Here is a 27,625-nt window from a genome sequence, read left to right as displayed (position 1 = left end):
CAAAAACACTCGCCATTATTTTTGTTGTTGGCCAATGGAAGCTACTGGAATGAAGACTTACGATGAAGTTGCTGTGAGAAAGAACAAGCAGAATATTATTTGGCTGAGTATTGCGTTCTCCTTCATCTATTTCGGTAGGAATGCACTTCTAGCTTCATTCATAGGCATTAACACCTATAAGAATTTCGCTGTTCCATTGTTAGGTATTTTTCTTTGAGTTTTGTTCATTTAGGAAATCTGGGTGCTATTTGCCTGGGAACCCTGTACACGGTGTCTGCTCTTGGCAACTTTATCGTTCCAGTAATTCTGTACCTCTCGGGAAGTGTGAAGGGATGTCTTATCGTATCCAGCTTCGTCATGGTGTAGTTGTTTTCAAACCTTCTCATCTAGGCTCTACATTTTGCAGTATGCATACCTGATACCCTGGTTTGCTCTCGTAATGTGCTTTGTCACAGGCATCTTCTTCTCGGTCGCGTCGTGTTTTTGTTCTGATTCGTAGCTTTCGTGGTCTTCGGAGAGTATTCTCCTCGCCCAGAATAGCGTGGACGAGAACATCTCTGCCAATAGCAACATGTTCTACGGCATCTTCATGATTGGCAATGTGTTCGGTAACACATTCGGCTACGTCCTTCTGGACCTTGTCGGATTGGTGAGCGCGCTCTCTCCTCTCTGCTAACGCGTAGGATCTGTCCAATCGAGGCGATGGCTGGAATGGTGGCATCTCCTGGTTGTTCATCGGTCTGAGTGGTAGGCTGCCTGCTGTTTGCTTCTCATCCCTAGTCTCAGCTCTTATCGGTAGCTTTCTGATGTTCTTCGTCAGAAAGACCCTACCTACTTCGCCTGCTAAGAAGGTGGAAGTTGTGGCGACGGAACCACAGGCTGAGAAACCCGCCGATTCTCCCGAGAAGAAGCCCTGGAAGATGATCTGGCAGAAGGTGGTAGCCGTGCTTCGCTGCCTCGGCCAGCCTCGCATGCTCCTCCTCATCATGCTTTTCCTCAATAATGGATACGCGCAGCTCGTCGTGTCCTCCCAGATCACGCGGCAGATCGTCAATGTGAAGATGGTGGGGCTCGCCATGGCTCTCTTCGCCGTCGTGGAGGTCATCACCACCGCTATCTCGTGGAAGCTCGCGGATCGAGTCGGCAATGTGGTCATGCTGGGCATTGCCGTGGCCGCCGAGATTCTAGGCGCGGCGAGTGCGCTGTACATGAACGTCCATCAGGGCGGCTGGATCTTCCTGCCGACGGCGTTCTTCGCGGTGATGGACACCATCTACCAGACGGAGTGCGTGTCGTTGGTGGGCAAGTATTTCCGCAGCGAGCTGGAGGAGGCGTCCGCGACGTATAGATTCATTCAGGGACTCGGAAGCTCGCTGAGTTCGTTCGTTACGCCGCTGTTTGTGACCGGGAATGCGAATGCGTCCACGCAGGCTCAGCTGACGTGCGAAATGGGGGTCGCGGTGCTCCTGGCGGTCGTTTCCTATCTTCTGGTGTGTCTGTTTGTGAAGATCTATGGAAAGAAACGCCCGAACTAATTGATCTTGTTTGTTGGACCAATGGAAGGGAGGGGAGTTGTTTACGAGTGGTGAGACTTGAAATAGACTTTTAATTTATTCTTTTGGAACCAAAGGTGGAAACGGGGAACCAGGGAGGTTTTCGACTGTACATATATATATATATATATATATATATTCATTCCATATCCATATGGTAAGTGATTTTTATGTTGACTCCTCTCTTATCGGCGTGTAGTATCGTCTGGTCTCTACTGCTGTTCGTAACTCCGGCAGAGTCGTTTCTGCTTTTAAACCACTTTCTGTGTTGAGTGGAAGACCTCTCTACAGATCGTTCCATCCTGCTGTTCCTTGCTTCGAAAATGAAGCTCCTGCGGAGGGAGCTGCTCCTGCTCAAGGCGAGGAGAAGCCTGCTGAGGCGACTCTCGATGATCAGCTCGCTTCCATTAAGAAGCAACTGGAATCCAGTGAGAAAGAGGTCTTTTCGTTTTTTGGCTTTTAGTTTGTAGCTTAAGGATTTAAAGGACAAAAATATGCGTCTCCTTGCTGAAATGCAGAATGTTCGCACCATTGCTAAACGAGATGTGCTCAAGTAGCCCCTGCATACTGTTCTTATTTTTAGCGAGCGTACCTATGCTCTCCAGAGCTTCGGAAAGAACCTTCTGTGTGTCTGTGATTACTTGAGCATGGCCATCACGAGTGTGCCCAAGGATAAAGTCGAAGGAGAAGCTGCTGATAAGGTACGAGTCTTCTGCACACCTCTCTGATCGATAGACTTTAGTTTCCCTTTACCAGGGTGTGGTAATGACCCAGAAGGAGCTGGACAAGGTGCTGAATGCCCAGGGAATCACAAAAGTAGTTTGCTTTCTTCATCATTGAGTGTAGTACGGTGTTGTGGGCGACGATTTCAACCCGAATATCCACGAAGCGATGTTCCAAATGCCTTTGACGGAGGGAGCCAAGCCAAACTCTTTGGGACAGATCATTACTGCGGGATATATGTTCAAGCAGCGCGTACTTCGTCCTTGCAAGGCTGGTGTGTTTGTGAAGGCTGAGGAAGAGAAGCAATAAGGGGTGTTCAATTTATATCATTTGTTTTCTGTTTGTGCTTAACACGATGTTCTTTCTTTTTTTTGTTTGTTTTTCCTATGGAAACGATGATTTTGGATTGGGCTGAGGAGCAACGCTTTGCTGTTTTCTCTCTCTATCCCTGAAGTAGATCCATATAAACTGTTCTTGTGGTCGATCGAATGAAGTGGACTTGAATCCATTTGAAAACAAAAAGAAAAAAACAAACAAGGGCAGGCAGTCAGTCAAACTGCATCATCGACTGATACACACTCTACCCAAAGAAAAAGCGTTTTCAAAAAACAAATGAAATAACCTTGTTCCCAAGAGGAAGAATCAATATCAATATCTATGCTTACGCGACCAGAGTGGAAGCCGTAGCAGAGTTGCTAGCCATTAGACCTGAAACACGAGTCACCTACTACTTCCAAGTGGGGGGAAGCTGCTCAGTGCGCTTGTAGTAGCGAGTGAGACGGTGAATACGGCTCTCGATCAGAATCAGACGGAACTTGGAGTCACGGTCCTTTCGGTTGCGCTCCAGGTGCTTTCTGATGGCGACGGCCTTCTTGATGAGGAAGTACATATCCTCAGGCAGAGAAGGAGCCAGTCCTGACCCATTACTTCAAACACACAACACTTACCGTTCTTCTTCAGAATTCTGAGAATCTTAGAACCAGTCACGGCCTTCACCTGACCAATTCCCTTCTGATCTCTCAGCATCACACCAATCTGAGAAGGAGTCAGACCCTTCTTAGCCAGACGGCAGACAGAAGCCTCCACCTCCTCAGCAGTAGACTTGCACCAAGAAGGAGCAGTTCTCTTGTAGGGCAGGCAAGAAGCCGAAATACCCTTTCTATATATAAGCCACTTCACGCATCCACTCCATACCCCTTTCCGTACATACGACCCATGTTAGATAAAGAACGACTTAGGAACGAATGAGTTTGAACAAGTTACATAGAAGAGCGGTTCAATACAGTAAATAATCCTATATAACTTTGACTATCACTTTTGCTTTGACAGCTTTATTACGGATTCATTCTTTATTAACACTGCGTTGCATAATAAACGATACTATTATCGATCGATCGATCGATCGACAACACTATTGCCAATGCAGACTTTACTTGTTCGTAGTCAATATTTGTTGTGCCCAGAAAACCAATAATAATTCCAACTTTTGATTTTTCTCTCAAACCCATTGGAGTATATTTGCAAAAAGAAAACAATAAGCAATCGTAACCAAACACAGTGTACACACCCTATTGTTTCAAATTCAATTCTTGAACTTTGCCACGTTGTCATAATCTGATTCTGGAAAACAGCAATGCCCGAGATTCGTAGTAGGATCAAAAGCAGGATGTGAGAGAAACCAATTTATAAATAAGAATTAGCATATCTCCAAAGCCTACACGATCAAGGCAGCAAGAAGCGGATACAGTCGACCAACCAGATATTCTGAAGTTTTATAACGTCAAAAAGGAAGAGGATCCGAAGAAGAAGCTAAAAGTTTTGCGTGATGAGACCTATGGCGTAAATGTAGGTCATTTGCGAAGATTAGCACGCCTTGGAGGTATAGTGCCGCTTGGAGAAATGGCTTTTGATAAGCTGATGTGTGAAATCTGCGGAAAAGGCGATGATGAGGATCTTATTATCATTTGTGATAAGTGCAACAAGGGTTTCCACCTCTATTGCCTAACCCCTATTCTGCCCTCGGTGCCTTCGGGTGATTGGTTTTGTAGCAAATGCTGTGAAAAGAAGCAGCAGCAATACAGAACCGTTCGCCGCAAGCTAGAGGAGAGCCAATCTCTCATTGTGGATTTCTTCAAGCTAGAAAGACCAATTCCTGTAGTGTCGAAGTATGAGCTGCGTTCCAACACAATCAAAGCTTCTTCAATCATGACAGCCGTTCCTTCCACATCAAAGCGAAGTGGGTACCTTAAATGCTACAACCCTTCTACAAACCCAGAAAAGATTAAGAATCAGCATGTAGCCCTTGCCTCTGCTATGTATCAGCAAGGCATCGCATATAGTTATGACTTAGTCTATAAAGAGGGTTGTAAACCATCAATGAACTGTGTGAAATATGACGAACAACGTCACTTGCTACGAGAAATGTGCAAGAGTGATCGTGCAGTGTACGACACAACAAAGCGGTTAGCGAAGGAGGGTTACATGGTCCCTGTGATCGTTCGACAAGATAAGATCCAAGGTTTTGTGGTGATAGCCGATGAGATCATAAAGAAAGACACTCTGCTAACAGAATATATTGGAGAGGTGGATATATTGGCAAAGAACGAGCAGAACAGTAATGACAGCATTATGGACCTACTACGTAGTGGGTATGTTCTTTCGTGGCAGAATTAAGGATAGGAATCCAGAAACATCTCTTGTCATTATTCCTGAACATTTCGGAAACCTAGCTCGGTATTTTAGCGGAATAAACAACAGCGACTCAAAATCTCGTAAAAAACAGGTATTTGATTCTAGTTGTTGTGATAAGTCTAATGGGTAGAATGTGCGCAGTGCTCGTTATGTAATTGATGGTCAAATCCATGTCCTTTTAATCGCGAAACGTGATATCAGTCCAGGGGAACTGCTCATGTTTGATTATAATGGGCTCGATAATAATTATCCAACAAGTCATTTTGTGTAGAATGTTTGTGAAAAAAGCATTTCAAACTATTCTAGAAATAAGTGGAAACTATCGGCCGTTCTAGTGTTTCTTATGAATCGCTATAAAGTGAAAACGGTTTTGTATCATAATTTGTAGTTCAAGGAGACTTTGGGCAAAGGATCTTTCGGCGTAGTCATGAGGGCTGTTGATAAAACAACAGGCGAAGTAGTAACTGGTTCATTACTCCTTGTTATGAATAGGTTGCAATTAAGATTATTCAAAGTCCTGCAAACTGGAAGCAAGCGATGTCTCTTACTGAGATACGGGTAAACTAAGTGATGATGTTTAAGGAGCAGACTATGATGTATCTTAATCATCCAAACATTGTATCAATAAAGGAAGTCATTTCGAAGAATGGACGCATTTACATTGTGATGGAGCAAATGGGCAACAATTTATGTACTTGTATTGAACGATTCAAGCATCTACTATCTGAAGACCAAGTGCGAAATATTCTGTTTATCTTTGTTCAACCTGATCACTATAGGTTTCAGATTCTGCAAGGCGTTGCTTATCTCCACAGCCACAACATTTTTCATCGTGATATTAAACCTGAAAATCTTCTCTTAAAAGGAGATGTGATCAAAATCGCAGACTTCGGTCTTGCTCGTGAGATGGATAGTCGTCCGCCTTACACCGACTATATAGCTACACGATGGTATTTCTATGTCTCTGCATTACTCAGATCTAGGTATCGTGCCCCCGAAATTCTATTACGTTCAGATCATTACAACCAAGCCGTAGATTTATGGGCCGTTGGATGCATCATGGCGGAAATCATCACGTGCAGTCCTCTGTTTCCTGGAAAGAGCGAAGAGGACCAGATCTATAAGATCTGCACTGTTCTTGGAACGCCGACGAAAGAAATATGGGAAGAAGGAATTGTTTTAGCGAATCGGCTTCATTTCCAATTTCCTCAGGTAAGCGTGTTGGATGGGCGCAAACCGTAGTTCAAACCTCTAAATCTAAAGTCTTACTTTCCTCACGCGAGTCAGAAGGCAGTCGATTTGATTTCTGCTCTTCTCTCATGGAACCCTCTATCTAGACCTTCAGCTGTGGAAGCGTTACAGTTTCCTTTTTTTGTTGACGCCTATTCTCCTTTCTGATGCTTGTTTGTGACATAAGCATGGTGATATGCATTGTCTTGATTACCAAGGAATACTCCTCACACTGTGCGTTTTCATCCGAACCCAATTTTTCTTATTGAAAATGGCGGAAGAGAAAACAATTGAACTTAACGGAAAGACCTACCCTATGCTCGCTGATGGAGAGTATGACTGCATCATTTTGGGAACTGGTCTCAAGGAGTGTATGCTTGCAGGTCTTTTGTCGAAGAAGGGAAAGAAGGTTCAGTTCGTTTTTTTCACTTGATGCATTAGGTCATTGTTCTCGATAGAAACGGATACTACGGTAGTGATTGCGCTTCTCTGAATTTGGATGTTGGCGCAAGCTCAAGATCTAACGGATAGGAGCTGTACAAGAAGTTCGACAAGGAGCCCAGCGAGAAAGCCAAGAAGAAGCTGGGAAGCAGCCGTGACTACTGCGTCGATTTGATCCCCAAGTTCCTCATGTCGTGCGGCAAGCTGTCGGATATCTTGTACATCACTGGCGTCACCAACTATTTGGAGTTCCAGTGCGTCGATGGCAGCTTCGTGTATGACGGAAAGACCAAGAAGACCTACAAGATGCCGTCTACCCCCGAGGAAGCCATGAGCACTCCGCTTCTGAGCCTCTTCCAGAAGATGAAGTACAAGAGCTTCCTTACGGGCATCAGCGAGATGGAGATCCCCGGCGAGGACGGCGTGGACTCGGACGAGGACGTTCCTCTGAACCGCATGACGATGCGCCAGCTGTACAAGAAATACGGCCTGGACGAGAACTCGCAGGACTTCACGGGCCACGCGATGGCGCTGGAGCTGAACGACAACTACCTCGACGAGCCGGCCACGGAGACGGTGCGCGCGATCAAGCTCTACGGCTACTCGGTGAACGCGTACGGCAAGTCTCCGTTCATCTACCCGCTGTACGGCCTGGGCGGACTGCCCGAGGGCTTCTCGCGCCTCTGCGGACTGCACGGCGGCGTGTTCATTCTGAACCAGTGAGGCCGAGCGCGGAGAGTGAGGGGTAGAGAGATCGATAGCATCGAGTACGAGGACGAGAAGGTGGCGGGCGTGGTGTCGCAGGGCCACGCGGTGCGCGCGAAGATGGTGATCGGCGACCCCTCCTACTTCAAGGAGGAGCTCATGAAGAAGACGGGGAAGGTGGTGCGGTCGATCTGCCTGCTGGACCACCCGATCGAGAGCGTGGACGGCGCGAAGAGCTGCCAGATCATCATTCCGGCGAAGCAGGTGGAGCGAGCCGGGTACAAGAAGCGCGAATCGGACATTTACGTGTCCTGCGTGAGCTACAAACACAAGGTGTGCTCGAAGGGGATCTACATCGCGATCGTGTCGACCACGGTGGAGACGAAGAAGCCGGAGAAGGAGCTGGAGCCGGGAATCGACTTGCTGGGCAAAATTATCGATCGGTGGGCGCGGGAAAGGCGGATTACCGCGTAGATTCGATAGCGTGGTGACCACCTACCGACCGCGGTCCAATACCAAGAAGTCGGGAGTGTTCATTACCACGAGTTATGATGCCACGAGGTAGGAGGAGGAGGAAGGGTGTCGTCTGACATGCAGCCATTTTGAAACTGTCGCCGAGGATGTGCTTGCGGTGTACAAGCAGGTTACTGGAGAGCATCTCGATCTGAACGTCGATCGCGATGAGGAAGAGGAAGAGGAGTAAGAACGCGCCATGATCATGTTTGTTTTACAACTCGATTTCTTGTGTGGTTTTTATTTGTTGCTTGCTCTGTAATCCATGTCTGAAGGCAAATCTATGTTGTTCCGAGCAGCGAATCCAAAGACACTGTCGAGGGAACAGGTGATTCGTTTGGAGTGTGGAATCAGATATTAGGACCTTCGCAGTAACTATGAGTTCTATTCAAAGTTCAGCGGGGAAAACAAGCTCGATGAGATCAGAAAGGTTTTTTATTCTTCGTATTCGATAATACACAGGAAAATGGAGATATCGATGCTCTAAAAACGGTTCTTTACAAGTCCACAATGTAGGGTTCGAGATTATCACTTCTCCATAGGTACATTATGCTAACAAATAAAGAAAACGTTGCAGATATAGTGAATCTGTGCATATCTGGCAACTTTGCCTCCGTTGCTCTGGATGCGATCAATAAGTGCTTTGGCTACTATCCAGAACTTGGCCCGGAGTCAAGAATTGCTGTATTCTGTGTTGTAACGATTGTGATCGTAGATGTTGCAGAATCTCGCTAATATCTACTCCACGCAGTTTCCTTACATTGGACGTGTGACTGTGATGACACTAGCACTTGTTGGTACCGAAGGTTGTTTTCAGGGGTAGGCACAGTGTTGTAGCATCAGCCAGTCCAACATGTGGCTAAGCCAGCAAATTCTTGATTGTCTGGTATCGAATATCGGTCAGATCATCACCTTCTCGATGAATCGCAAAGAGACGTCTGTGATTCCAACTGTTTTATTGGTACAATGCGCACACGTGCGAAGTGATGCTTTTAGTGGTGTTTGAGAAAGTGCTACGACCATGTGTTCGTGGCTCTCGACTTCGTAAAGAAGGAAGTGGAAGTGATCCGCAAGATTTTCATCCTCGACCAGGATTCGTTTATTCGGTGTGGCGTAGATTGCATATCCTCTGTTCGCACTTCTTGGTGCCTTGACTGCACTTCGTGTACGTGTTTATTCTTCGAAACTACGTTCCGGAGATCAAAGCGCTCTACGGTTCGTTGATTCAAGGTCGAATTTCGTGTTGATTGCGAGCTGCAGATCCGCAGAAGATCCAAACGCTGCTTCAAACCATCACGCCGAACGAGTATTTCGCGTTCTCGCAGGACAGCGAGCTCTGTCGGAACGTGGACACGTTCTATTCGATGGTGCAGAGCAAGAAAGGCGCGATCGACGGCTACACGCTGCAGTCTTGTCTCCACGATCTGCTCAACTTTCCGAACCCCAAGACCATCTGGAACAGCGCGGTGCTCACCGAGCTTCGCTTGTGCGTGATGGGATTTCCGAGCGAGGGCGTCACCGATATGGTGATCGATTACTGCTTTCAGTTTGTGCGGCTTGCGACCCCCGCGATGACCGGCAGCAATCAGAAAGTGCCAAAAAAAGAGGGTAATCGAAGGAGCGAGGGAGCTGACGTGCAGTGATCGACTGTCTGCAATGTTTGCTGCTGCTGCTGCTGCAGACGCCGGTGAAGGAGTGCATGCTGCGGTACATCTACCAGACCTCCAATCTCAAATCGGAGCACGGCGGAAACGTTCTCGAATTGATCCGAACGGGGATTCGATTGGCCACGTCGGGACAGTAGGCGATGCAGAGAGCTGCGGATTAGATCTTCTCCGGTTTCCACGTCGCTGTTCACCTTCTTCCGGAACTCGTTCTCGCAGCCGCCGGCGCAGGCGTGGTGGGAATCGCATTTATCGCAGTTTCCGAAGGATATTCAAAACCTGATCGAGCATCTGAAGTCCATGCCGCTTCCGTCGTCGACAGCGACGTTGAATGGCCCGAGCAGCAAGCGAGTTCACGTGGAGAAGCCGGACGACAAGAACGAGAAGCTCTCGATGGAGAGCTCGTCGATTTTGGACTCGTTGAAGTCGTTCAAATCGAAGGAAATGACTTTGTTTTTGCTGTCGTTTAATGGAAAGCAGGAAGTAATGGAAACCGCGCTGAGCCCCGCGTTGGCGGCGTATTTCGATTCGGTTGAGGGGCCAATGGAGTCGAATGGGGTGTGGGGCAGCGTGAAAGAGATCATGGAGGAGAACGAAGAGTTCGGGATTACGCTGCTTTCGGCGTGTCGGTCGAGTTCGAGTGTGCTGGACTGGCTTGTGATCGTCGATTGGATCCGCGAAGTGTTCCGCGAAGCGTTCCGTCCGATGGGATTTGTAGAGAAGCGTGGAGTGGATGAGGGATAGGAGCTTCCTGTGCTGCATCACAATCAAAGCCATTTCGATCTGCATCGCTTCCTGTACGAGTTTTTATCGAAGGAAGCGAGCGACGAAGTGCAGAACGTGCTGTCCAAAATCAAGAGAGCGTTTTCGGGAAAGAAGCATCAGTTCGGAGAGATTTTCGAGAACATTCTTTCCATCGCAGCGACGCTGGACATTTTAGCGAAGGAGCAAGAAGAGTCCCCGCTGCTCTTGGCGTTGACGTACGTGATTCCGTTTGTTTTCAAGCACTACCGGAAGGAAGTGCGCATCGTTCCGACCATCAAATATCTTTGCATTCACTTGGAATCGTCGCTGCTGTCGCTGTACGTTCCGATCTTAGAGAACTCTGTGATTACGCTGATGAACTTCGATGAGATCAAAACGTTCTCGTTCCTTCCAGAGATGTCCGTGCAGGAATTGAAGATGTTTTGGGAGTTGTACTCGCATGGACAGTTCATCTATAACAAGATCGATAAAACCGTCAAGGTGATTTTCAACCTCTGCGATGAAATGTCGGACATTAAAAAGTCGATAATCTACAAAGCGGTCTGCGATCTGTGTAAAGAATGCCAGCCTGATTTACCGCTTCTGGAGGTAGATGAGCGATGCGTCGTGCTGAACAATAGATTTTGATTGGGAGAGGCTTGGAGTATGCGACGTACAATCAAATGGTGTTCGAAGCGTGGGAGTATGCTTACGAAAAAGACATGTTCCGCTTTTTCAATCAGTCGATTCGGTCGCTGCGGCTGTCGCCAAAAGAAACGCATGTGGCTATGGTGGATAGCATCATATTTTACATCAATTTAGTGATAAATCGAAAGGATGTGGAGGAGTCGATTGAAGAAAGTTGTGTGGAAACGGCGAAACTCATCGAGGATGCGATCAAGAACAACATCGTGAAGCCAACCTTATCGCTCTCTCCCTTATTCAGCAAAACAAAATCAATCTCAACTGGAAAAAGACGAAAAAGTCGACTTGCTTTGTGAAATGAATTGGATTAAGTGGATACGAAAATGTGTCGTTTGTTTGTTTGTTTGTTTGTAAATTCATACATTTAGTTATTGATTCTAAAAACAAGCAAAGCACAGCAACATACAATTCAAACATCCACACTCATCTCAAAGCATGAACTCATATTTACAGCCTTTAGCAACCATTTACGTCGGTGGATTGCACTCGGGCGTGGCGCAGCAACATTGAGAGACGATACTTTCCCGCTTAGCTCCCCACTGTTAATCGAGTTGAGCAACTCTTCAATCGATTGACTTTCTTTTGGTTTTTCTTCCACAACTGTTTCAGAGGATACTTCCTATGATAGATTAAGGAGAAAAGCAATTACAGGGGATCGGATTTGGCTCGAAGAGGAACGGCGTCGAGCAGGACTGGCTTCTTGTTCAATATTATCCCAACACCCCTCTACCGGACACCGATTGCCATCGATACAAGAGCGATGCACAGCATGACCACACCCAAAAAGGGTAATTTGCTCTTTCCCTCCGTTTTCCATGGATCGGACTAGACTTCCTTTACAAACACAACATATAGTATCGGTCTTCAGCTTCAATGCCATTGTACGATTGATCTTGTACGCTTTTAACAAGGACTCGTATTCTTGGATAGTTAAGTGATCAACAATCTCGGTCTGTTCATTTTCGTAACTGTAGGCACGGAAAAGCACGTCTAGACAGGGCTGCATTTCTTGGATCGTATAGTCCTTATAGTTTTCCAAAAACTCGTTCACAGTCCCGCATGCGACACTTTCTTCTTGCTGAGTATCCATTGGAGGTTGTAAAACAAACACTGTAGTTTGCCAAGTTTTTCCGTTTTAGTTCCCTGCGAGTGTATTCCTTATGGTATTTTTCAAGATCCTTCTCCGTAACATTGAACTTGAGAGCCTTCTTAATAAGCTCGTCGGGAGTAAGATTCGTGATCCACCGGTCATTATAGTCAAACGAAAGACTTCCATGCTGAATAAGAACCAGAATCTCATCGCTAGTAAGTGTCATAATCTCATCTACAAATAAGTCCCCGTAGCAACCAAAACCCTGGATGGATTGGAACAATGCGAGAGCCACCTGGAAGACAATCGGCCACCCCTCCGCAAAGAAGATATCCCAGATGCGCACCACAAGTTTTGGATCAAAGTTCTGGCAGTATATGCACATGAACCACTAATGACTCAATGCTGGAATCATCGACTTACGGAGCTGATGGCGAACATATTTTGAAGAATATCCTGCTCCAGAAGGAACTTGTAGAGTTTTGGTAAATGCCGTTTTAACAGTCTTTGCATCTATTCTTCGAATCCGCACCCCAAGCATACCTTGTATAGGGCGATATGAAGCTCTCCGATGCCATCACAGAAATAATTCATCATATTGTAGGGAGGCATCCATAGGAGTTGGCAGTAGCACAGATATGCCTTTTCTTCGGTCATGTAATTCAATAAGTATGCTGCGATATAATTCATACTTTGTGTGTATCTAACCTATTTATCATCAAAATGCAAATCACTTGGTACCGTGGTATCGCTGTTGGCGAATGCCCTCAATACTCGACTCAATGAATCCTGTCCAGCTCCTTTCGCTTTACAAAAATGTGCGTGCTCAGGGAATGTCCGACCGATGTCCCTATCGATAACACCTCCCTCACGCATAGTTTCGTCCGTAGGATCTGGAGGTATTTCAGCTAGTGTCTTGTAACGCTCTGAAATAAGGGCCCCTTCGATATCCTACGATAGTAAATATCAGCGCAGACATCAGAGGAAAGGAGTAAAAACCAAACACGTCCTCTAAGTGAATCTGGGATTCCTTTACGGATTCGACGCTTCACCACTTTCGGGTTATTTGCACAAAATCTTTAAATTAACACGGGTGTACTAATTTACCGTTTCCAGTCTTTTAACATGTTCATCCATTTCAATACACGCCTGTTCTCATGGGCAATTTCCTCTTGAGACACTACCTCAAACCACCATCTTGAAAGAACCTACCTTTGGTAACACTGGTCGTAAAAAAGCCGTAACGGTCTGTCTTCCTATTCTGATCTTCTGACATTTATATATTGAAAGAATCCGAAAATGCCTCGTTTGTAAAAAATGTCTAAAAAACTGGAAATATCAAAACGCACATTTTGATTTCCGGGGAAAACGGGGTATTTAGGAGCTATTCACGCCTAAATATTTAATGCTTAGGGTTAACAACTCACCCCGCCACGAATGTCGACTTTTCTAACTCATAGGCAATTTTGAATGTTTTCACCAATTTAGTAAAATTATGATGCTAAGAATCATATAAGCTTTAAACGATCGAATCTCATCATTATTGTGGAACAAAGTGGAAATGGTAGTACCTGTGTCAGAATTGAAACTCCTGTATTACTATTTTTCAAAGAATACAGTCGATTATGAGTAAGGGTTTTGTATCTCTCGCCATATTTTTCATTCCGAGTAATAATAAGTTTGCCATTTTGAGACGTAGTTGTGTTGGGTACAGTATTGGATTGTGGTGAGGGATATCACTACATACCCTATGGCGAAAATATTTCGATCCCGGTATGTTCTTCAGCTTTAGGAGATTTCCAGATCTCCCCCTCCCTTCCTGAAGGGATTTCGTTTAAGGACGGCATTCTTTCTGGAAGTACAGTTGTTTCAACAAACATGAGGAGGTATACTATTCATAATGAAACTAGCTTTGGTGTATTCTGGGTTGAAGGTGCCATATTATTTCCGATATAAGGTTGTAGTCACGAGTGGATTATCTGCTGTTTCTGTCGGCTTTGACTCCCGATTTGTCTTCAAAAATAGCCCTATTATTCCTATTTTTATACACGCAGACTCGTATTTTGATTGGATTCTATTTCGGCCCTCTTTGCCCAAAGGGTTATATTATGATGATAAGACTCGGATGATCAATGGGATATTTCCGAGTACGATGGCAAGTTACACGATAACCGTATATGTATGGTACAAGAGTACTGTGGTAAGCTCTGACTTTACTCTGTGTCCTAAAGGTATTTATCGGTCTTGGTACTTTTTTATTTTTGTAGACTATCAATTGGGTCACTCGATCAGCGCATGTTATTATCCTTTAAGCACTGTTGAAACCCCTTTTCCGCTTGAGTGGTATCTCACAACCCCTGCTACCCTGTGCTACAATCATGCCCGGTTGAGTTTCCTGGATAAGCACTCTTCCAAGGGATCTCATACATGGGAAGGGTTAGATGACAGTATTCCAAGGAATTTTACCGCCTCCTTCCTGGGTTATCTTAATATTTCTCAAGCGGGAGAGTACAGATTTAAGGTTCTGGCATCCACGGGCTTTCGTTTATACGTTGGAAACACGACTCTTCCCCTGCTGAATGCCTTCAATCTGTCCAATCCTGCAGTGGAGTTAGAGAGCGAGGGAGTCTTTCTAAGCAAGGGAAAGCACGTATTCATGCTGTTTTATTTGAATGGCTGCAAGACCGCGCAGCTGCATGTGTTTTTCTCCTATTCTGATTCCTACTCCAGTTCGAATCGTACAGATGGACCTTTCCATAATAAGGACTCTCAATCGAATTGGAAGATCATTGATTCCACAATGCTGGTAGCGGGAGGAATCTCGCCTCAGAATCTTGTCGTCAAAGACGTTCTAAGTTTCCGTGAGCATTACATTAGATCGGAGCCTCCAAAATTCAGTGCAGCGCAGTGCGCGTCCTATTCTTTAAGCGCTTCTCTTCCATTTAATTTAGATTTCGATCCAGATCAAGGCATCATCTATGGAATGCTTTATACGTCTGTGGTGGAGAAGCAATATGAATTATGCTGTAACTCCGCTTTCGGAAGGGTATGCGCCACATTTCAGCTTTTGTCGACCTATACTCCACTCACGGGTCTTACCGCACGATTCTACGCCATAAACAATGAAACGGATATTTGTGCGAACCCTGAAGTGGTAACGGACCACTTAGATTTGCTGCTGGAGCATGTCGTAGAATCCGTTTCCATCACGGGCATGTGCGTTTTGTCGTGTAGTTTGTAACATTGTAGTTCGAGTTTGCCGCCTCTTCCTGATGAGTTGCATAACCAGTTCTACGCGACGTGGGAAGGATTTTTCAAATCGTGCGTCAGCGGAGATCACTACTTTTGGATTCAATACATCGGGGGAATTCGCGTCTGGATCAGGAATGATTTGTGTAAAGAAAAATGGAGTTGCAGCACACAGACTCAAGATATGTATTTTGCATTTTACATTTACAGTGGCGACTATATTCCGCTTCGGATCGAATTCTTTTCTCCCATGACAAGCAATATCATGGTGAAGCTCAAAGTGAAAAAACCGGGGGATGTCTCGTATTACACGCCCCAAACAGACAATCTCTTCCACCTTCCAAGCACCGTACTGAGTTATTCGAAGCCCCGAACAATCTACTATATTCGCGATAAGCTCGATATGAATACGTTTACGTTGTTTGGAACAACAAAGGCCGTTTCCTCCTTCTCGATCCGTCCAGCACTTCCCAGTGGTCTGACGCTGAAGAATGGAGTGATTATGGGGGTCGTAACGACGACGTCGCCTGAGACCACATACGATGTGAAGTGCAAACTAGTGGATGGAACCATCTATCATTCGGATGTGGTCATTACAGTGAGGAATATTTCCATTCCGATGGATGTCCGTGTGGAAGACAAAGAGGGAAACAGACTCGATACTATCACGGTTTATCAATTCGAATCGATCCCCACACTCTACTTCAAGAGCGATACTGTCGTGAATTTGTGGAATATTATTCCAGCGATTCCACAAGGTCTCACATTCGACCCGATTCATGGAATTTTGTCAGGTCGGATCACAGTGAAGGGGAATTTTACTTTTACGATTAGCGCACAAAACAAGGCTGGGATTTCGTCAAGTCGCTTTCACATCAGCAGCAATGGCTGTGCTCTTGGTCCTATTTACTATACTTCCTTGTCAATGGGAACATCTGGATGGCTTGTTTTAGAAGATTCATCGGGTGTTGCTTTGCAAGGAGCGGTTACAGAAGGGGATTATGGAATTGTCATGTGTGTTCCTATTCAGTTGTACTCTCTGCATTTCAATTGTACCGACGCAGAGAGCGATTGCGTCTTGCGGATTATGCGCGAAGATGGGCTTTGTTTCTTCCACTCGATTGTGCTATACCGCAGTCTGCTGAACTCGCGAATCATTCTTGTCGAGAAAGAGGCTCCGATCATTATGGTTCCCAAAAAGGATTTCTATTTAGCCGTGAATGCGGAATTCTCTGTTTCATTCTCGATCAGCAACTCTTTTCATGGCTTGGAGTTCTCTCCGTCTCTCCCTTCCACAATACATTTCAACCATGAGCGACTTGAGCTTTCAGGGTACATTCCATATACAGGCATCCTAACCTATACCGTTTCGAGCTACAATGAAATTGGATACACGCATCTTCAGCTCTCCTTTTATGTTGGATTATGTCCTGATCAGAAATATATGATCTATATCACGCGATCGGCGTCACGTGTGGGAGAAGCGGTAGAGATCATCCAAGAAAACGAAACAGTGTATTCTTATGAATTCCATGCTGGTTCTTTCCGAGAGATGCTTTGCTTGGATCGAGGAGAGTATTTAATCCGAATGACAGATACCTCGGGACTTGGATGGACCCCAGGGAGCGATTTGGTTATCACCGATCAGAAGGATCGGTTCTTGGGCTCTTTTAGTCTTGAGCTGGACAAGACAGAACAGGAAGAAGTGTTTCCCTTTACGAGTTTGGTGAATGAGAAGAGTTATATCAAGTATCTCATTCCCACGCTCGCTCCACTGCCTGCATGGAAATCTCCAACATTCGAGGACACGAATTGGGGCTTGACCATTCCCGCAGATGACGTCACGGTCTCAGGTGGATTGACGACCGTGTACTTCCGGAAGCACTTCACCGTCAACTCCAGCTCTCCGACATTTCTGATCATTTCTGTGCTCGTGCAGGAAGGCCTGATCGTTTATTTCCAAGGCTCTGAAATCGGCCGAGTCAACCTTCCCGCTGGGACAATTTATCACTCCACCACAGCAACACATCGCTTTTCCGAAGCGACGTGGCTGAGCTATACGACGATGATGCCGAGCGATGGGACGGATCTTGTCGTGAGCGCTGAGCTCCATCGAGAGCGCATTGTGGCTTCTGGTACCGTGAAATTCGATGTGTTTGTTACTTGTTCCACATCGGCTTCTCTGTTCTGTGCGTTTAATCCGATCATTGAAGCGAGCAATCACACCATCCACATGGATCACCTTCCGGTCGCCGCGTTCGACGGGAACTCGACGACTTCGTGGATGGATGAGGGACTGCCTGTCTGGATTTCGGCATCGGCTTCGTCTTCAAGACAGGAAGGCTTTGTAGCGAATCGCGTTGACATTTCGATTGGTGAGGACTGGAGTTGGCAAGTGCCGAATACTTTTTTTGTGTGGGGAATTGATATGTTGGGGGGACACAAAGATTTGGCGCTTGTGAACGCAAAGAACTTATTCGCATATTCCTACGCGACGCACAGCTTTTATTTCCAAAACAACGTTTCGTATGTGGGGTATGGACTGACAATCGCTTCCGTTTTGGGGGGAAACTCGACTCTTCTGTCGTCAGTCGCGTTCTATTTGTCCCGTTCGGTTGAATGTTCGTCTCAAGATGGATGGCCAACGATTCAGGCAGGGACGATTGCCTTTAAAGAGTGTCCGAAGCTGCAGATAGGGAAGCAAAGGCGCGAATGCGTTCATCAGAATGGAAAGGGAGTGTGGATGGATGTAGACATGGAGGGATGTGTGACTCGCTATCCTTCCTCTGGCAGAGCGTTTGTGGACTTTACCCTGGAAGTTCGGAATTGCTCGTTGCAGCTGTGGGAGAGGCGAGTGAGATCCATAGCAACAAAGGTCTTGCTTCAAACTACACAACAGAACGGCGATCAGTTGAAAGAAGTGTTGAGTTACGAGGAGGACATTGATCTCTTTGCTCTCTCCGTGTTTTTCCGCTTTTCGTTAGGAACCAAAGAGGCGGAAATGGTAAAAGGGAGATTAGAAGAGGCCAAAGGGGAATTGACACAGTTGATGTATTTGGAACCTGATCTCCCCGTTGGCTTGGAGTTTGTGATCAATGGGGATATCCAACTTCGCCGTTTCTATCTTTATATCGTTATTGTATGTGTCTGTTTAGTTTCTGCTATTATGTATTTTGTGTATTGCTATGTGTATTGGCTTTGGAACCATTCTTGTATGCACTTTAGAGTACAAAAGATGGATCTTTTACCTACCAAGAACTAATGCAGTTTGTTTGTTTACAAACATGGGAATGTGACAAAGTAGGATTAAAGGAAGGTCGGCTAAGAGGAGAGGTAAGGAGGAGTGAGGAAAAGCTCTTTTCCTTGATTTTCCCTTTTCGAATGGGTCCCACAGCGTTGTCCACCCCTGACCGCGCTGCTAACGGCGAGAAAATCGAAGCAGTTCGGCAGCCCAAAGGGAAATAATACTCCTTATACGATAGAGGAATTGGCTGGGGAGAGAGCAGATTCTCAGGACTTGGAGCAGATCCATACACATCTTCAAAGAGCGGAGGATGTGTGAAGTGGGGGTGAGGACTGCCTTGGACTGAAGTCGGTAGTTTGGGTGTGGAGGTCAACAAGGGAGGGTTGGATCGGCGTCCATCATTCGAAACAGATCGCATGTTCACGGAGGGCGGAGTGCGAAAGTCTTCTGGTAAATAGGTCTTGGAAAGGTTGCATTCTGGAGTCTCAACGGCTCTCATTGGATCTGTTGGACAAACGACAGTTTCGCTCAGAACAGAGGGAGATCGAGGTGAAAGTTGATTTATGTTGGGATTCGAGTCTGGATTGGGATCAAGAGTAGCAGTAGCAGTAGCAGTAGAACTAGAACTAGAACTAGAAGGAGGATTAGGATTAGGATTAAAATTAGGATTAGGATTAGGATTAAAACTAGGATTTGGACTCGGATTCGGATTCAGATTCGGATTCGGACTAGAACTCGAAGGAGGACTCCGCAATGGCACTGCACTCGCTTCCAGACGACTGATGGGCGCAGACTGGACTCGCTTATGCTTATGAACGAGCGAGTTATGCTGCTCCAGCAGATCTTTCTCAGTTGATGAATCCTCCACGAACGGTTCGGTTGATTCTTTGGCTTGCTGAATCTGGAATTGGGGAGAGAGCGTAGGACGCGGAAGGTTTGTATTGTACTGGAAACAACACGAGAGGGACTCACAGGATCTCTCTTGATTCTCGGAAGGCTGCTTCCCTCGTACGATCAACGAGGATGGATTGACAGGGCCACCCGAAGCGAAATAACCCACTTTGAAAAAACGAGAGCTCAATGCCTGCTCGGCAGTGAGGCGTTTGGAACTATCCCAGCAAAGCAACTGCCAAAGAAGCTGAACCAACTCATAATATAACTCATATTCCTAAACATCATATTGCTCTTCAAGACACTGACTTCGGAGGAAACGTCCACTCGATTGAGAAGACATTGAGGGTTGTGATACATCGACTCTGGAATTCGCTGCGAACTGACCTACGAGGAAGACACCAAAATCAAATCACCCACTCGACGGATGTATCGACTGTTCCCATCATCGCGGACACGCGTTCGCAGGTAGAAATCCTCCACCTTTTTTCCTTTCTACAAGAATTAAGAAAAGCACCAAATCGGACAATGAGCATGTCTAAGGGAGGATCTCCCAGCAAAGAAGAAATGAGAATGATTTGCTCGAGCTCGTTTCTTCCTCGGAACAAAGGCTCTCCAGTGCAAATCTCGTACTATCATTGAAAGAAAAGACAAAGCGGCTCACAAGAACACAAGCAACACTCCACATATCAATCGACGAGGAATAGGGAAGGCCCAGAATGACTTCCGGAGCTCGATAATAACGACTCTGAATGTAGGAGAAAAAGCAACTTCCCATGTGACTCGAACTTCCAAAATCGATGAGCTTGATATCCGAACCATTGAACTCAGAGAGTAAAATGTTCTCCGGTTTCACATCACAATGAATAATCTTGTTACTATCACTATGGATATATCGAAGTGCACAAAACAGCTAGGCGTGATCCGTTCGGTCCTCTCTCACTTGGTAAGCAATCTTTTGAACGTGATGAATGTTGAATCCGACAAAATTGTTAAATCGAAGAATGTCGAATAGATTGTAGTGAAGCTGCTCAAACACAAGACAACGATGCCCTTTATACATAAAATAGTGGGATGAAGGTGCCCAAAAGGATGAATCATCAAATATATATATAAGGATATGTCCAAGAGCTGAACAATGTAGCGACGATCAGGACTATCTTGCTGCTGCAGGAGCTTATAAAGTTGAATCTCGTTCTTTGACTACACTGAGAGGTAAATCACAGTCATACCTGCTGTAAAAACAAATCACCACTGCGAATGATCTTGATCGCAACCTGCCGGTTTTCCTTTTTATCAAGTGCCAGAACTACTTCCCCAAATGACCCCTACGAATAAAGTCGAAAGAGGGACGAAAACTTTTCCAATACTAGACTTTACTACATATCGATCATTAAGTAATTCGTCGATAGAGTAGCGGTAGTACTGGCTATTCGATAAATCCGATTGTCTACGATTAAAGTGCAGACACCTCCAATACGCTTGCTTCCTTCTTACATTCGATTGAATGCGGTTCCGAAAATAGTATTCCTTAGGATAAAGCCAATGGTTCAAGCTTACTCGATTTATCTTTAGAAAGGTATCCATAAGTCCTACAGTTGCCTGGTTGACAACTGAGTCGTGAGATCGCATTTCTTACAGTAAAGAGGGGTGAAATACGCTATTCCGTAGAGCAAGGCTTTAGAAAGAGGCCACTTAAAGAATATCCAAATCAAGTTTAGATAAACCAATCTGCAGGATATTCAGAAAAAACTCGGTTGTTTTTCCACTTAAATTTAAAATACATCAAAACGGCAAAATGGTTGATTCCCCAGTTTAAAACAAACAAAACAACTACTTCTCCATTTATCGATTCGATTTCTTAAATAATGCCCACAGAGACAGATTTTTCCTTACCGTTTTCAACCGCTCCTGAGGCGTCAGATCGGGAGGTGGTGGCGGAATCCTACCCATAATTCCTTCAACTCTCTCTCACATCGTTGCATTTTCGATCTCCCAGCGTTTATAATGCTCCTGGGGGAGAATCGGCCAGTAATAGTACGCCGTGTATTTCATCTCCCTCTCTTCTTTGTCAGCCTCGGAAGCAGCTGGCTGCTCTGTAGACGTCTTCTCCACATCCCCTTCTGTATGCTTTTTCTGGTCGAGGGCGGTCTCTCCAGGCAGATCCTTGGCCATCGGCTTCTTGATTGACAAATCGTTGGCATCCTGCTACAAATCAGCGGCTTCTTTTTTCTGCGTTACGCTCGTTTCCTCAGGGGGCAGGTCGCTTATCTCTTCGCTGACCACATCGCTCCGTTCCGTTTTCTCCTCCTCGCGCTTCTTTTGCTTCTCCTCGACTTCCTTCTGCATTTCTCGCTCGACGATCTCTTTCATTCACCCTCGCCTGCGCTCTCCTACCCATGATATCGAAGTCTTCTTCCTCCAATTCCTTCGACTCGTCCTCATACTCACCCACTTCGCCCCCCATCTACATAACAAGAAAGCAACGACACCACTCTCAGAACAGCCTGCTTACTATCCGCCGTTCGCGAGTTAAAAGCTTTCAGTTCGGAGCGAGAGCAGATGCAATTCTTCTTAAAACAGAAGCAATTCATGCAGTATCGCTTCTGCAGCGTTTCCAAAGCGAGGCGTCGCGCTTCTTCTTCCACCTCCTTGTCTTCTTTCTTCGGATTCGATTTCAGCTCGCTGCAGCGACAGTCCTGCAGCAATCGATAGCAAGTCGGACACAACCCTTCGAGAAGCTGCTCGCCAAACTGCTGAATCTCGTTGCTACAGGTCACGAATCAATCAATCGATTTGTACGCATCGTCTAGCTTCTTCGACTCGTCCATCGTGTCAATAATCTGTTTTCGCTGTATTCAAACACACACTCAATGCCTACGTAGATCTGATTACTCACCAAAATTTGCATCTTGTCGGTTGTACGAACCTTGGAATCGGGTGCCAATAATCGGATAATGATAGAAAACTTTTGGCCATCCAGGTTGAGAGTAATTCGGGAGTTATTCGTTAGAGTGGTATAAGAGCTAAGTGCGGTGCGAATTGCCTGAATGTATGAAACTCCGAAAGAATGCAAATACCTTCAATTCAACAAGAGACGAATAGGAAGCAAAAATCTCGTCAGTTGGCTGAATAACAAGGGATTTTCCCTAAAGACTAACGAAGAAAAAACAAGTGAACCTTTTTAATATCAAAATTGTCGTAGGTAAACTTAACTTCACAATGATCAGGAATGTTCAGATAGTTCATCATCCACTATTAATATAGTCTCAGAAGATTAATCCCCTACTGTAGGCATGTAGCAGTCGTGCTCTTCAGCAGTCCATTGCCTAACGCAGCAGTATGTCCACTTGTCTGTAGTTTCTGAAGTAACTTTATAAATATAAAATCCGAACACATTGGGCCGTTTTGGTCTCAATTGAGGAGGCAGGATCACATTGTCTGATCCCTCGCTCTTTGGTGATATTCTCCCTATTCGGTTGCAAATGAGAGGACAGTCAATAAATTCCATTTCAATTTATACTCCTTTTAGAAAAATAATAGAGGAATGTGAACGCTTATTTGCACTATTCTATTGTAAAGATTTAAAAGGTGAATTTTAACACATTATGAGCGAAATAGAATACGAAGTATGCCCAGGCAATGCTTGTTTTATATATAGAACTTTATTGACGAATTACGAGCTGCAAGGAAGTGGGATGATGTAAAAAGACATCAGAGGCAATATATGAAAAATGTGAAACAGGGAAAGACATTCAAATCAAAGTTTCGGACGAAGGAAGATCAAATTGCCTATGCAGAAACAGTAGATATACATAGAAAACCTTACCTGGCTAGGTAAAAGCAGACCATTCGATTAGCAAGCGCGGACGTGACCATAGTGCTTGGAAACATATTCAAGCTGCTCTCAATGCAAGCCCAACCTATCCGGTACACTATTCAAACTTGAAATCACACAAAGGAAGCGATTGCGTTGGCTACACTTATTCAGCTGAATCGTGGGCGATTCCCCAAAACAGCAAACACATTTATCGAAATAAGGTAGACTTTGAGGATCAATTTGGAAGGTAGAGACAACATCACTGCCAATGTAAAGAAGAACATCAGTAAACTAATGAATCAATCGCAGGATGTCGAGGAAGACGAAAACGACTCAGACGATGACAATACGAATCCCGAAGCTTACTCTGTACAGAATGATGGGTGGCACATCGTTGAGAAACTGAGAATGGAGACCGTGCAGAACCATCTCGTCAATCTTTCTCCGTATTCGTTACATCCTTCTCTCAGGTGTAGATATCAAGTCGTAATCATTTCGGTGGCTTTGGCTCTTGGTTGTGATGCTCTGCAGCACAATCCAGCAGAGAATTCTCACGCCGAGTCGGAGCGATTGCTTCTTCTTCTATGGGACGTTTTGCAATACAGCAAACAATCAAATTCACCGTTTTCTGTGCTGCAAACGATTCCAAAGTTCGACACAGGAATCGTTTTCACTGTGCTGATGGAACTGCCGCAGTATTTCATTCTCCATGCCCCGCTTTCCGTGGCTATCGACACCTATCGCATCTTTCTAATCACCGCAGGCCCATTCCCACAAAACCCGTTCCCTATTGCGTGCTATATCACTCTGCTGCAGCGATTTGCTTCTCTTTTGATTTACGTGGTTCATCCTTCTGTGTACTATTCCATTTACACACCGCACGATCTTGATTCCATTCAGATCCCACAGACAGCCCTCGAAGAAGCCATTTTGCTGCTTCGAATCTTGCAGGAACACATCGACGAGATTAGCAGCATTCGGATTGTAGGCATTGACACTCCATTCTTATCAAAAGAAACTGGATATTTGTAAATTGGCCTTCGAAGCCTATACTGCAGCAGGCCTTTTCAGAGAATGTGTAACCTATTTGGAGAAAATGGTGCAGCTGCTGGGACACAGCGCCTTCTTGTGGTATTTGATCGCCACTGCGCACTACCGAAGCGAAAAATACGTGTTGTGTTTGCAAGCGTTAGAAAACTGTGTGACCGACATCGATCGTAGGCATTTTTGGATGCGATGAATCATCGGCAGAATACGGCGAAAGCGAGGAAAACACAAAGTTTATGGACCGATCGATACCGTTATTGTTCTCCGCTCGGGTCTGTCTGGCACATTTGAATCGTGTGGATGATTGCATGCAGTAGAGATGGTGGCAGAGTTTGACTCTAGCTTTGCGGCGCTCGTTCTGAAAGATTGCAAGAAGGAAGCAATCGTTTCGCAAGCTATGGAGCTTACCGGCGTTTCCTATCTCTTCCAAGCCCGCTCCATTCCTTTCTTCAGCAAACGGTCGGAGTATTTGGTAGGCACAGGCGCGTTGACTCACGCATAGAACACGGGACTGCGTTACTTGCAATGGATTCGCAACCCAAATCCTTATGTGAGATACAATATCGCGTTGATTCTGGCAGAACAAGGAGACTTCGAGAAAGCCATGGAGCAACTGCTCCAGATAGAGGAACAAAACCCATATTTCGCGGAAGCATGGCCACTTCGATTGATCTTGACGTATCAATTGCAAGGGTATGATGCGTCGTGTACAGCGCTGAATCGAGCTAGAACGATCTGTGGTGATTCGCTGAGTCTTCAGTAATCTTCAGGGACTGAAAGAGTATAACGAATAGATTGCTGCAGTGCAAGCTGGAGAGCTGTGAAAAGGGAAAAGCGGCTTCTTCATTTGTGATATCCTTGAATTGCTGAGTGTAGAATGCAGACTTAACAGCACGATAAAATGGTGCAACGTGTCAAGCGACAGATCGATTCTGCAGTGGGCAATTCCCAGGAATGGGCGGATTGCCTGTTTTTCGCTTGTCAGTTTTATAGTTTACATTTAATAACATCCGAATCGGAGAGACTCTTCGATTATCTCACCAGCATCTCGGATAACTCGCCCATAATGCGTTCTCGCATTCTCAACGAAGTACGTTTTCCTCCTTTCCTTCGATGCAGCGTTCTCGCGTCCTTTTCTCCAAAGGAAATGATGCAGAGGCATGGAAATTACTCAACGAATCGAAGCTTTACGGCCCACAACTCGTCGATACACAACTTTTGGAGGCTGGAGCGCTTGTCAGCGCTGCTACTCAGATCGTACTGCTGCGCTTTCATCATGATTTGTAGCTTGAGGACGTGGAAAAGATGCGAAACGACAAGGACACGACTTTGGACGCGCTGCTAACAAAAGAGCACAACTGCACGAAGCAGCTTCTCGATGCGGAGCAGATCGTTAGCAATGTGCTGCAGAGAGATAATCGAATCACAAGCGCATGGAGACTGTGGGGAGAAGTCCTGGAGCGACTGGGGAGAACGGAGAAAGCAGCCGAAGTTCTCTTAACCTGCTTGGAGTGGAACCAGACGAGTAGTTTTGAAAGCGTGTCGTGCTGTCCTGCGATTATTTGATGTGTTTGTTACAAACATGACACACCTTCTTCGAGATCAACCCATCCAAGAAGTTGAACGAGTTTCCGTCCGGCAGGAGTTCCAACATTTCTCCACTCTCGCTGACCGCTTGGAGATACCCATAGGGAGTGATTCCCTTGATAATGACATTGGAATAGCTTCCATCATCCTTCAACACATTCACTGACTGGTTGGAGTGCAACCACAACTGATAGTATCGTTCTAAGAAGGGAGCAAAGCCCTGCTTGGCGAAGAGAGGGAAATAAGAGTTCCATATGCGCATGTAATGACCCAAAAGCTCCGCTCGACTCAGATGCACCACCTTCCCTGTCTTCAGCTTGATCTGCTCTTCTAAACAGGTAGTCGGCTTTCGGTTGCTAACGTTGACCCCAATGCCGGACGTCACGTTGAACACTCCATTCATGTAGACCGATTGACATAAGATGCCACAGATCTTTTGCGAGCGATTAACGTATACATCATTCGGCCACTTGATGTTGACATCGATGCAATCCGCTCCCTTCAACTCCTTGATTGCCTGACACATAACCAACGCATCCATATACTGTATCATTCCACCAAATTCATGTTTCTGCACAGCACTGTTGTAGGAAAACATCATGCAGCCAACAGGAGAAACCCAAGTATTCGAAGTTCGGCCTCTTCCTTGCGTCTGAATATCGGTGGAACATACAATATTTTGGTAGTCACTACAATAAGTCTTGATAAAGGTCTGAGTGCTGTCTAACGTATGAGAGTAGACCAAAATGGTGTCATCACGATAGGATCCCAAATTATTGAAAAAGTCTGAAACAATGAAACCCATATCATCTCCCTCATTTTCGGCTACTTCTGTGATAGTTTGGTCCTCCAGTTCACAATACTCTTGAAGAGTGACAATCCGCACTGTTCGCTTTCCCTTGAAAGCTTCTAGACAGTCTTTGAAGATAATTTGGATAACATCTTTTAGAGAGGGATTCGTAAAAACCTGTAAATCATCACTCAAGCAAAAGTGGATACAATAAAAATGTCATCTTCATTATCTGTGGATTGTTGATGCAGGGGTGCTATTTTTCCCTCACTACGCATTAAACTGGATCAATTCGTATCGCTTACTCAATGAGCCGTTTCTTCGTATTAGCCAGAGTTAAATCCATTTTTAAAACAGAAAGTAAGAGCGGTTCTCCTATTTCTCTGTTTGACTATAATGAAGGCTACGTCGTGATCACTGGTCATCTACGTATCGAATTTCTATTGGATTCGAACAAACAAGAAAGGCAATTTCATCAAATTTGGAGAAGATTGCAAAGATGCAGTCTATCGTAATAACTATATACATATTGCCAGATTGGGTAACGTGTAAAATCGGAGCTTTATCAATACAAAGAACCGTTGTGACTTCTAGACACCTCTGGTATTCCTTTACGATATCGCTACACTTGAATCGTCATGCAACTTTTATTACTTGCTTAGGGTTCCGTAAATCTTATCGGTAAGATCAGAAAACTCACAGAAGTAACCCGTTTCAGTTTTCTTTATGCTCTCAATCTGCAGAATCATTCTTCTTGTTTTTAGAAAGTGGTTGGATTTGACATCTAATATCGACATCACATCTTTCGTTTAGATAGACATCAACTCCTCACCCTTGTATTCATTCCTTTTCTTTAGAACAGCCTGCGCAAACTCCCACCGAGTATCGAAATCGTCTATTCGTATCGTCTAGTTTGTAGAGTTTGGCACAACCACTAC

The 27,625-nt window shown here is 45.3% G+C and overlaps 12 protein-coding genes; 7 read left to right on the top strand and 5 right to left on the bottom strand.

The window, feature by feature from the left end:
- Nucleotides 1–32: 32 nt before the first annotated feature.
- On the top strand, nucleotides 33–1,535 carry GSBLH_T00000827001 (uncharacterized protein; the record flags this gene model as incomplete). XM_013039100.1 has 7 exons in its annotated part: nucleotides 33–134; nucleotides 165–203; nucleotides 233–362; nucleotides 391–469; nucleotides 500–649; nucleotides 684–747; nucleotides 781–1,535. The coding sequence occupies exons 1-7, from the start codon at nucleotides 50–52 to the stop codon at nucleotides 1,533–1,535; spliced, it is 1,302 nt and encodes a 433-aa protein (XP_012894554.1). The 5' UTR covers nucleotides 33–49.
- Nucleotides 1,536–1,723: 188 nt separating this feature from the next.
- GSBLH_T00000826001 (Nucleotide exchange factor Mge1) lies at nucleotides 1,724–2,585 on the top strand (the record flags this gene model as incomplete). Its single annotated transcript, XM_013039099.1, has 6 exons — nucleotides 1,724–1,791; nucleotides 1,827–1,992; nucleotides 2,024–2,106; nucleotides 2,137–2,254; nucleotides 2,289–2,369; nucleotides 2,400–2,585. The coding sequence occupies 6 exons, from the start codon at nucleotides 1,724–1,726 to the stop codon at nucleotides 2,583–2,585; spliced, it is 702 nt and encodes a 233-aa protein (XP_012894553.1).
- Nucleotides 2,586–2,891: 306 nt separating this feature from the next.
- GSBLH_T00000825001 (Ribosomal protein S15) lies at nucleotides 2,892–3,512 on the bottom strand. XM_013039098.1 has 4 exons: nucleotides 3,471–3,512; nucleotides 3,224–3,435; nucleotides 3,005–3,191; nucleotides 2,892–2,971 (listed from the first exon to the last, which is right to left on the bottom strand). Exons 1-4 carry the CDS (start codon nucleotides 3,491–3,493, stop codon nucleotides 2,938–2,940), a joined length of 456 nt encoding a protein of 151 aa, XP_012894552.1. The 5' UTR covers nucleotides 3,494–3,512; the 3' UTR covers nucleotides 2,892–2,937.
- Nucleotides 3,513–4,175: 663 nt separating this feature from the next.
- GSBLH_T00000824001 (uncharacterized protein) lies at nucleotides 4,176–5,238 on the top strand (the record flags this gene model as incomplete). The annotated part of the gene is made up of 3 exons (XM_013039097.1): nucleotides 4,176–4,924; nucleotides 4,956–5,058; nucleotides 5,098–5,238. The coding sequence occupies 3 exons, from the start codon at nucleotides 4,176–4,178 to the stop codon at nucleotides 5,236–5,238; spliced, it is 993 nt and encodes a 330-aa protein (XP_012894551.1).
- A 299-nt stretch (nucleotides 5,239–5,537) lies between these two features.
- On the top strand, nucleotides 5,538–6,365 carry GSBLH_T00000823001 (uncharacterized protein; the record flags this gene model as incomplete). The annotated part of the gene is made up of 2 exons (XM_013039096.1): nucleotides 5,538–6,179; nucleotides 6,210–6,365. 2 exons carry the CDS (start codon nucleotides 5,538–5,540, stop codon nucleotides 6,363–6,365), a joined length of 798 nt encoding a protein of 265 aa, XP_012894550.1.
- A 103-nt stretch (nucleotides 6,366–6,468) lies between these two features.
- On the top strand, nucleotides 6,469–8,046 carry GSBLH_T00000822001 (uncharacterized protein; the record flags this gene model as incomplete). Its single annotated transcript, XM_013039095.1, has 6 exons — nucleotides 6,469–6,606; nucleotides 6,639–6,698; nucleotides 6,729–7,357; nucleotides 7,388–7,786; nucleotides 7,818–7,904; nucleotides 7,941–8,046. The coding sequence occupies 6 exons, from the start codon at nucleotides 6,469–6,471 to the stop codon at nucleotides 8,044–8,046; spliced, it is 1,419 nt and encodes a 472-aa protein (XP_012894549.1).
- Nucleotides 8,047–11,994: 3,948 nt separating this feature from the next.
- Nucleotides 11,995–13,244, bottom strand: GSBLH_T00000821001 (RAB GTPase activating protein 1; the record flags this gene model as incomplete). XM_013039094.1 has 6 exons in its annotated part: nucleotides 13,167–13,244; nucleotides 13,015–13,136; nucleotides 12,801–12,985; nucleotides 12,603–12,767; nucleotides 12,483–12,572; nucleotides 11,995–12,450 (listed from the first exon to the last, which is right to left on the bottom strand). The coding sequence occupies exons 1-6, from the start codon at nucleotides 13,190–13,192 to the stop codon at nucleotides 11,995–11,997; spliced, it is 1,044 nt and encodes a 347-aa protein (XP_012894548.1). The 5' UTR covers nucleotides 13,193–13,244.
- A 967-nt stretch (nucleotides 13,245–14,211) lies between these two features.
- On the top strand, nucleotides 14,212–18,570 carry GSBLH_T00006134001 (uncharacterized protein; the record flags this gene model as incomplete). Its single annotated transcript, XM_013039093.1, is given in 4 exon segments — nucleotides 14,212–14,290; nucleotides 14,327–15,105; nucleotides 15,124–15,275; nucleotides 15,309–18,570. The coding sequence occupies 4 exon segments, from the start codon at nucleotides 14,212–14,214 to the stop codon at nucleotides 18,568–18,570; spliced, it is 4,272 nt and encodes a 1,423-aa protein (XP_012894547.1).
- A 1,280-nt stretch (nucleotides 18,571–19,850) lies between these two features.
- GSBLH_T00000820001 (uncharacterized protein) lies at nucleotides 19,851–20,506 on the bottom strand (the record flags this gene model as incomplete). Its single annotated transcript, XM_013039092.1, has 3 exons — nucleotides 19,851–20,075; nucleotides 20,108–20,356; nucleotides 20,387–20,506. 3 exons carry the CDS (start codon nucleotides 20,504–20,506, stop codon nucleotides 19,851–19,853), a joined length of 594 nt encoding a protein of 197 aa, XP_012894546.1.
- A 768-nt stretch (nucleotides 20,507–21,274) lies between these two features.
- GSBLH_T00000819001 (uncharacterized protein) lies at nucleotides 21,275–22,954 on the bottom strand (the record flags this gene model as incomplete). XM_013039091.1 has 2 exons in its annotated part: nucleotides 21,275–21,388; nucleotides 21,419–22,954. The coding sequence occupies one exon, from the start codon at nucleotides 22,952–22,954 to the stop codon at nucleotides 22,721–22,723; it is 234 nt and encodes a 77-aa protein (XP_012894545.1). The 3' UTR covers nucleotides 21,275–21,388; nucleotides 21,419–22,720.
- A 97-nt stretch (nucleotides 22,955–23,051) lies between these two features.
- GSBLH_T00006133001 (uncharacterized protein) lies at nucleotides 23,052–25,087 on the top strand (the record flags this gene model as incomplete). The annotated part of the gene is made up of 11 exons (XM_013039090.1): nucleotides 23,052–23,072; nucleotides 23,105–23,248; nucleotides 23,281–23,373; nucleotides 23,405–23,484; nucleotides 23,515–23,709; nucleotides 23,740–24,247; nucleotides 24,279–24,480; nucleotides 24,515–24,623; nucleotides 24,653–24,782; nucleotides 24,813–25,003; nucleotides 25,081–25,087. The coding sequence occupies 11 exons, from the start codon at nucleotides 23,052–23,054 to the stop codon at nucleotides 25,085–25,087; spliced, it is 1,680 nt and encodes a 559-aa protein (XP_012894544.1).
- Nucleotides 25,088–25,868: 781 nt separating this feature from the next.
- Nucleotides 25,869–27,033, bottom strand: GSBLH_T00000818001 (uncharacterized protein; the record flags this gene model as incomplete). Its single annotated transcript, XM_013039089.1, has 3 exons — nucleotides 25,869–26,864; nucleotides 26,897–26,957; nucleotides 26,993–27,033. The coding sequence occupies 3 exons, from the start codon at nucleotides 27,031–27,033 to the stop codon at nucleotides 25,869–25,871; spliced, it is 1,098 nt and encodes a 365-aa protein (XP_012894543.1).
- Between the last annotated feature and the right edge of the window lie 592 nt (nucleotides 27,034–27,625).

The sequence above is a fragment of the Blastocystis hominis genome (assembly GCF_000151665.1).
Source record: "Blastocystis hominis, Singapore isolate B (sub-type 7) whole genome shotgun sequence assembly, scaffold_1".
NCBI classification, from domain to species: Eukaryota; class Bigyra; order Opalinata; family Blastocystidae; genus Blastocystis; species Blastocystis hominis.
The sequence above is the reverse complement of the archived record's forward strand: the minus strand, read 5'-3'. Positions and strand labels throughout refer to the sequence as shown.

Bases quoted from the DNA above. Each gene is read 5' to 3' on its own strand.
- GSBLH_T00000825001 (XM_013039098.1), bottom strand. From the start codon at position 3,493: ATGGGTCGTATGTACGGAAAGGG. The intron at 3,436-3,470 runs GTATGGAGTGGA...GCTTATATATAG, and splicing joins GGTCGTATGTACGGAAAGGG to AAAGGGTATTTCGGCTTCTT. The intron at 2,972-3,004 runs GTAGGTGACTCG...TCTAATGGCTAG, and splicing joins CTTCCCCCCACTTGGAAGTA to CAACTCTGCTACGGCTTCCA.